This window comes from Hyaena hyaena, unplaced genomic scaffold, assembly GCF_003009895.1.
Source record: "Hyaena hyaena isolate Hyena2069 unplaced genomic scaffold, ASM300989v1 scaffold_120, whole genome shotgun sequence".
Classification (NCBI taxonomy): Eukaryota; Metazoa; Chordata; class Mammalia; order Carnivora; family Hyaenidae; genus Hyaena; species Hyaena hyaena.
This window is the reverse complement of record NW_024080752.1, coordinates 1,913,590-1,922,233: the sequence shown is the minus strand read 5'-3', so window position 1 is coordinate 1,922,233 and position 8,644 is coordinate 1,913,590. Positions and strand designations below refer to the sequence as shown.

At 44.7% G+C, this 8,644-nt stretch overlaps 1 protein-coding gene across 1 annotated transcript in view; it reads right to left on the bottom strand.

The window, feature by feature from the left end:
• Positions 1–635: 635 nt before the first annotated feature.
• Positions 636–8,644, bottom strand: part of TNFAIP8L3 (TNF alpha induced protein 8 like 3) — a 41,270-nt gene continuing 33,261 nt past the window's right edge. The window contains exon 2 of the mRNA XM_039237086.1: positions 636–2,114. Within this exon, the coding sequence (XP_039093017.1) occupies positions 1,552–2,114 (563 nt within the window). The 3' untranslated portion in view covers positions 636–1,551. The remainder of the gene's footprint in view (positions 2,115–8,644) is intronic.

Here is an 8,644-nt window from a genome sequence, read left to right as displayed (position 1 = left end):
CAAACCATGTCTGGATAGGATTAGTCAAGGGCTGAGCTAATATGGTCTTTCATAGTATCATCAGGTATAAGAAGCAGAGCAGCATGGGAGGTGATGCAGGGAGAGCAAGTTTCCTAATGTGGTGCCCTGCAGACAACACGAGAAGGCAGTAAATACACTGTCCTGATGTTTGTTAAGGATTGATAAAAATATGTCAGAAGCCACAGTGTGAAAGTGAGGCTGGGAGATGCTCAGAGAAGGCAGTTGGTCATGTGTCCATGAGCAAGCTGCCTGCACCCCACCCTTCCTGCCTCCCACACTGCTCCTCAGGGTCTCAGTGCAGAGCTCTCGCTCTTCATTGTCTTCCTTTCAATCCCTTTTTTTTTTTTTTGAGAGAGAGAGAGATTGAGAGGGAGAGCATGTGCACAAGTGTGTGAGCGAGTGTGCACAGTAGAAAGGCAGAGAGGGAGGAGGAGGGAAAGAGAATCTTATGATGGAGCCCAATACCAGGCTCGATCTCAACACCCTGCAATCATGACCTGAGCCAAAATAGTCTGATTCTTAACTGATTGAGCCACCCAGGTGCCCCTCAATTATTCTTAGCACTGCCTCTAACTCCAAGGTATTTTATTTTTGAATCACAACTCTGAAACCTCTTGTTTGAAGGGTAGTTTCAGTTTATTAACGAACCAAAGAAAACAGCACAATGTGACTGTGAAAGGCCAAGAGAGATGGATAGGGGTTCGTTCTGCCCAGCTCTCCTGTGCTGCTGGGATAAACCCTCCCACACCTCAGGCTGGTCTCACAGGGAGCACACTTTCCTGCTCCTGTGTTATGAGTGGGAAACTCTCCACACTCCCACCCCACTGGAAAGATTCCCTCTGCAGGATCATACACCTGCATCTAAGACCTAAAAAACACAGCTCTTGGAAAACATTTTTCCAATTTGCAGCTACACTTCTTCACACCTTTGTATTCAGCCGTGTTTGAAGCAGCACATCTACAGACAGACTGTAAACCCGGCCTATTAGATACTATTATTCTTTTCTTCTCTGCTGCTTAGTAGTCTAGATCCAGGTTGATCCCTCTCACACCCCAGAGAGAAAATAATAAAAGCTTACATTAGAGTTTTCAAAAGCGTGAACACACATTGTCTCATTTGAACCTCACAGTAGTCCTGGGAGGTAGGCAGGAGGACATTGTGGTTCTAGGATCCCGAGGATGGTCGCACTGGTGAAGCTGGGAACCAAATCCACGTCCTGCAACTCCTGGTCCAGGGCTCCTTCCACTCCACCAAGATGAAGTGAGCTCACCTTGAGGAGCATGGCAGCCTTTTGCTTAGAACAGATGAAATGTCCTTTGGGCTGGCAAACCAAGGGAGGTGAAGAACAGACCTGTCAGTGAGCTCAGGGGATAAACACACCTGAATGCAATCTGGCATCAATATCAGATGGGCGAATAGGACAGAACATGAGCGTCTTCGACAAGGGTTTCCAGGTTTCTCTTCTCAAACCTGGACCACATTGGGTGCTGTAACTGGAACTCAGCAAAGTCCAGGAGGAGAGAAGGAATTCAGAGGACTTTCTCATCTAGCAATTTATTGATTCCTTCACAAATTCTCTTGAGGTTGGGCCTACAGTCTCCATCCAGACTATAAAGGGTAGAGAGGAACTCCACGTCGGCAAAGTGGTTGAAAACGTGGTTGATGCGCCCATGGGTCCTGGGTGTCAGGTGTCGCTGTACCAGTTCGTGTACCAGGTCCTTGCACTCATTCAGGAGCCTGGAGAGCACGTTCCTGTCAAAGGTGTATTCCACCTCATAGAAGCTGACGATGGTCATGGCCGTCTGGTTCAGCTTCTTCCTGAGCTTCTCCACAATAACAACCTCCTCCTGGCTGAACTGGTTGTGCCGGTAGAGGATTCCGATTTTGATTGCCACCTTGATCAAGTCTTTCATAATCTTGTGGGCTTCCTTCTTGCTGTGGGTGTGCTCTCTGGTGACTTTGTAGAGCTCATCAAAGATCTCACTGCTGGTGTCATCGATCAACATGTTTGCCACGGTTTTGCTGGCTATTTTGCTCAGGATTTTTTTCTGGGCTTGAAGGGCAAGGCTCTTTGAGCTAAAAACATCAGGACCTATAGTAAGAAAAGAAAGAAAAGTTATAGAAATATGAGAACCATTAGTATGTTTCTACAAGTGAAACACACTAATTTGTTCCTAAAACAAAAACTCATGCCTTTTATATCCCACAGTTCCCTAACCAAACCCCACCAAAGCCTGGGATCCCTCCATCATCCCCTCCACATGACATGCTTATTTACCCTTTTGAGGGTATTCCTTCGAGAATTGCACTCCTATATTGCACTCTTCCCTTTCTGGAAGTGGTCTGCTTTTGTCCAGGCAAAATCTCACCTTAAAAACATTTTTTAATTTTTTAAATTATTATTTTTTTTAATTTTAAAAAATATTTATTTTTTTAATTAAAAAAATTTTTTTTAATGTTTTATTTTTGAGAGAGAGAGAGACAGTGTGAGCAGGGGAGGGTCAGAGAGAGGGAGATACAGAATCTGAAACAGGCTCCAGGCTCTGAGCTAGCTGTCAGCACAGAGCCTGATGCAGGGCTTGAACCCACAAACCATGAGATTGTTATCTGAAATGAAGTCGAACGCTTAACCGACTGAGCCACCCAGGTGCCCCCCAAAAATATTTATTTATTTTTGATAATGAGACAGAGTGTGAGCAGAGGAAGGGCAGAAAGAGGAGACGCCGAATTCGAAGCAGGCTCCAGACTCTGAGCTGTCAGCACAGAGCCCAACGTAGGGCTTGAATTCACGGAGCACGAGACCATGACCTGAGCTGAAGTTGGACTCTTAACTGACTGAGCCCCCAGGCACCCTGAAATCACACCTTTTTAGAACTACTTCATGCATAATGCTTTCCTGGTCCTATTAGCTCACAGAGAACTCCACTATCCAGTTCTGCAAATTACTGCTTAATGACAAGAATGTAGCACCAGTGCCGGCACCATTCCCAGGGCAGACATGGGTAGCCAATCATGGCAGTCTTTTTGACTGAGTCTCAGAATCCATCTTTTGAGTCTACAGTGTATTTTTATCGGTGTCTTGGAAATTGATATGTGTCTTACAGTCACTGTTGCCAGGTGGCACTTGCGCTGTGGTTGTCATTATATGCACATCAATTTGCACAATAGGAGCCAGAGATTTGGGAGAAAAGTCAAGAGCACTCGAAGGAATATTGCCTCACCAACACTCTCCATTGGCATAGGGAACAGAAGTGCACTGCGTGAGAAACACACACACTGATCACAGCAGGTCAAAGATACTTCAGATGAGCAGTACCCTGAATGTGAAGAAGCTTGGAAAAACCAAAGCCAGTTTATTTCTCTTATGTTCTACTTTATGAGTGAACGAGAGTAATACATGTTAAATAAAACACTATGTCTAAGCAAGTCCAAAAAGAATCTTTCAAGAAGTATAAAATTTCTCAATAAAAAGAAAGCAGTCATTCACAATTTCATTGTCAGCATATTTTTCTTTCCCAAAAGCACGTAAAACAACATCTTAAAGTTGACAGTGTCTTAGATTTGATGAAATATTCCATGAAATCACCAATTAGGTAGAGCTGACATTTGAAATCTGCTGGCCATTACTCTACAGCATGTACGCATATCTTCCCTAGGAGATTCAAGTTGCCTAAGGACCGAGACAATGTCTTCCACAGCACCTCGTTCAGTTCTGGGCACAGGGACGAACTGGTGTCTGCTAAGTAAAATACCAAAGAAACACTGCATAAGAATAAGGAAGTAGTAAAATACAGTGCAAATTTATACTTAAAAAAGAGTTTTCCTTTGAGAACTGAGGACCCTTATAGGGTCCATATAGAGATTTTATTAGTGCTCTTTGGCCACGTGTAAGTGATAGATATGATAGGCAAAGTGGACAGACAGATGGCCATACACATGCCAGGTTCTGCAATCCTTGCCTGGCCTCCCCATCTTATATTCCATGCCCTCTGCCCTCACTGGACTCATTTTCTCAGTGGACAGTGATTAATACCTGGATGGTCAGGCCTCACAGACAGACCCAATAAATACCCCAACACAATTCAGACAAGGCTTTTGTGCACTTCCTCTACCCACATGGTGCCCTCACACTGGCCCAGCCTTGCTCCCTCAGTCCTGGCCCTTTGAGACAGCTATGTCTGCCCTCAGGCTGCTGGCTGCAGGCCCCAGGGGCATGGCCTGGAGTGGGGTTGCTGCGGCAGGATCAGCAGCCGTAAGGTAGCAGGTGCCACAGGCTTCCTACAGCTCAGGAAGCTCTCTCCCTAAAGTTTGAAACCATAGTCTTCAAGCAACTTCACAGTCTAGTGGCCCTGACATGGGTGGGATTTTCCCTTCAGGCTGGGTGCAAAGGGAACAAACAGCATCTCTTGACTCTTCTTTACCATGAGAAAGCCCAGACTGCCTGCTTGATGCCCTCCTAGAGTTAGTCACATAAAATGTTCCTGCCCCATTCTGACCACCTACTGTGGTCACCAGACCTTTGTGTGAATAACTTCTGTTCCCCCAAAGAGCAAATTTGTATTTCAAGGACAAATATATATATATATATATATTTTAAATGTGTTTACTTTCGGACAGGGGGAAGGGCACAGGTAGAAAGAGAGAGAATCCCAAGCAGGCTTCACACTCAGCATGGAGCCCAACTCGGGGCTCAATCCCACAACCATGAGATCATGACCCAAGCTGAAACCAAGAGTCAGATATTTAACTGACTAAGCCACCCAGGTGCTCCCCCCCGAAAGATAAATATTTATAAGTATTAAGGATGTTCAGAAGATTGTGCTGTATGCTTTGAAGTCAGTCCCACAGCAGAGGCCTAAAGACTTTTGAGTAGTGGCCCCATCGCTAAAATAACTGTATGCTTCCGAGGTGACTATTCTAATAAGAACAATGGAATCTAGAAAGATCCTTTCTAGAATATAAAAAAATGAGTCATTTCTTTATCAATACAGCTCCTAAAAGCTGCCTGAGATAAGACCATTAAGAGACTCTTTAGACAAGCAGCAAGCTTGGGCAGTTGGGTGGCTCACTCCGTTCAGCATCTGACTCTTGATTTCAGCTCAAGACACAATCTCACAGGTGTGGGATCGAGCCCTGAGTCAGGCTCTATGCTTGCAGCTTGGAGCCTGCTTGGGATTCTCTCTCTCTCTCCCTCTTTCTCTGCCCCTCCCTCCCTCTCAAAATTAACAAACATAAAAAATTTACAAAGGAAAGTAATGCAGCAAGCACGTACCCACACAGAAGCAGAAGATCAAATACAGGTATGTCCACCAGAATGTAAGCTCTGTGCAAGTGGGGACTGGTGTCGAAGCCCTTTAGTATGCCCAGTGCCTCACACACTCATGGCACATGGCAGGACCTGGTGGAAGGAAGGGAGCACTGGCTGGCGCTGTGCCAGGTACTTCATAGCTTAACTCTAAATGTTGGGTGATGCTGGCAATTTTACCAAGGCTCCTCTGCCTGATTCCAAACATGGCTCCTTCCCCCGCCAGCACTCCCAACACTTTTCTCTAGACCAGTAGGTGTCACAGCTTTTGCTCATATGTTCCCATAAGGGTTTTGAAAAACTATGTATCTCCTTACCTATTTAACTTGGCAGCACGTATTTTGCACCTTAAGGTTAGTTATAATTGTTAACAGATATGATTTCTATATCTTATAAAAGTGATATTTAAAAATTAGCCTGTTATGGGGCGCCTGGGTGGCTTAGTCAGTTAAGCGTCCGACTTTTGCTTAGGTCATGATCTCGCGGTTCGTGGGTTCGAGCCCCGCGTTGGGCTCTGTGCTGACTGCCAGCTCAGAGCCTGGAGCCTGCTTCAGTCTGTGACTCCCTCTCTCTCTGACCCTCCCCTGCTCACGCTGTCTCTCTCTCTCCTAGAAATAAATAAAACATTAAAAAAAAAAATTAGCCTGTAAGGGGCGCCTGGGTGGCTTAGTTGGTTAAGCATCCGCCTTCGGCTCAGCTCATGATCTCATGGTTCGTGGGTTTGAACCCTTCGTCAGGCTCTATGCTGACAGCTCAGATTCTGTACTTCCCTCTCTCTCTTACCCTCCCCTGCTCACACTGCCTCTCTCTCTCAGAAATAAATAAAAAACATTAAAAAATAACCTATTAAATAATTTTTAAAATGTGTCCAATATAACAGAAATGCTGACAGTGATAGAACATTACTGCCCATTTTAAAGTGACAGGAACAAGCTCTTCTTTAGAAATGTTACATTGTTCTTTTTCCCCTTGAAATTGTATCTCTTTTCTATGACACCCAGAGAACTTTAACTTAATATATGTTTTTATGCTTGAAAATGTTTTATTTGATCAATTCATCATAATTCTCTACAGCCAAAGGATGCATACAAATAGAAATTTAAATTGAAAGACGATTCTGGTAACCAAAAATCTCCAAGCCTCAAAGCATTTTCTCTGGAGTGAGTTATTTTATCTTAGTGCACAATATGAAATATTACAATGTTGATAAATACTAAAGTAAAAGGAAAATTTTTATTGGAAATGCAGCTTCAAATGAGATGGGTAGGGAGAGGGTTATGGCATCTCGATTCAAAGAGGCATCACCCACCCCGGAGCTTCACATCATCCCTGTATCTGACCAGGCAGGTTTTGCACCCCAGGGTAATATATTTGTCCTGATACGATTCTTTATGGGTATGGACGCTGACGAAAACTCCAGAAAGAAGACAGACCCTCCATGCTTCGACCTCATGTTGTTTGTCAGGCACGTACATGTAGAAAAGAGTATGTACTGAGTGAGGAAGAGGAATCGGATCCATAAACCACTTCCTTCAAAGCTGTCCTTGTCTGCATATCACACGGAAAGTCTCTGGACTCTGGGCAGCACATAAGGGGGATTGAATTCTCCCCTTATGTGAGAGCAGCCAAATTCCATGATATGATAAGTGCTCTTTGGAGGTAAGGAGTCTCTTTCTTGTTCAAGTAAGTTTGGACAATACTGGGTTAGGCAACATTAAACAGATTCTTTTCCTGCAAGACTTAACAATATTCCTTTAACACATCAAAGTGTTATCAACTCTCTGAGAGAGGTTGGTGTGGTAGGCAGCATAATGAACCCCCGGCTGCCGAAGGTGTCCACTTTTTAGTCCTTGGAACCTGTGAATGTGGTACCTTACCCAGCAAGAGAGACTGTGCCGATGTGATGAAGTTAAGGATTTGGGGATGGAGAAATTACCCTGGAACATCCAGTAAGCCTGACATAATCACAAGGGTCTTGTTTTTTAAATGTTTATTTTTGAGAGAGAGAGAGAGAGACAGAGCACAAGTTGGGGAAGGGGCAGAGAGAGACAGAGGGAGACACAGAATCCAAAGCTGGATCCAGGCTCTGAGTTGTCAGCAAAGAGCCTGATGCTGGGCTCGAACCCACAAACTGAGATCATGACCTGAGCTGAAGTCGGGTGCCACCCAGGTGCCCTAATCACAAAGGTCTTTCAAAGTGAAAGATTGGGGCGCCTGGGTGGCTTAGTCGGTTAAGCGTCCGACTTTCGCTTAGGTCATGATCTCGCGGTTCGTGGGTTCGAGCCCCGCGTCGGGCTCTGTGCTGACTGCCAGCTCAGAGCCTGGAGCCTGTTTCAGTCTGTGACTCCCTCTCTCTCTGACCCTCCCCTGCTCACGCTGTCTCTCTCTCTCCTAAAAATAAATAAAACATTAAAAAAAAAAAAAAAAGTGAAAGATGGAGGCAGGATAGAGTGGGCCAGTGAACGGGATTTGATGGTGGAAGTAGAGGGTCAGAGTGATGTGATTGCTTGCTTTGAAGATGGAAGAGGGAGCCACCAGCCGAGGAATGTGGCTGGCTTCTAGAGGCTGGAAAAGGAAAGGGAACAGAATCTCCCCTTGAGCCTCCAGAAAAAAATGGAGCTCTGCTGATACAGTGATTTTTAGTTCTGTAAAACCCATTTAGGATTTTTGATCTCTAGAGGTGGAAGATGATAAATTTGTGTTGTTTTAAGCCACTAAGTTTGTGGTAGTTTGTTTTGTTACTGTGGTGGTGACGCAGGTAGATAGAAGTGACGTAGCATTTCCCAGTTTTATTTGATCAAGAAGTCTTTCTGTCTTTTGGGTAGAGTGACCAACTGCTCTGGCTTGTCAGGATTGAGGGGTTTCCCTTATAGCTGACTTTCAGTGCTAGAGTGAGAGAAGTGCCAGGCACATTGGAACAAGTTGGTTACCCTATTCCTTTTTTTTTTTAATGTTTATTTTTGAGAGATAGAGAGAGACAGAGTACGAGTGGGGGAGGGGCAGAGAGAGAGACACACACACACAGAATCTGAAGCAGGCTCCAGGCTCTAAGCTGTCAGCACAGAGCCTGACATAGGGCTTGAACCCATGGACTGTGAGATCATGACCTGAGCTGAAGTTGGATGCTCAGCTGACTGAGGCACCCAAGCACCTCAGTCACCCTATTCCTAAACCACTAGTGGTGCATATATCATGGAGTTAAAAATTGAACAAAGAAGTAACAAAAAAAAATTTCAGAGAGTGGCAGAATATGACACATACCTACCATTTAAAATGCTGTAATCTCAGCAGGTAAGTTGTACACATTCATGCTGCCA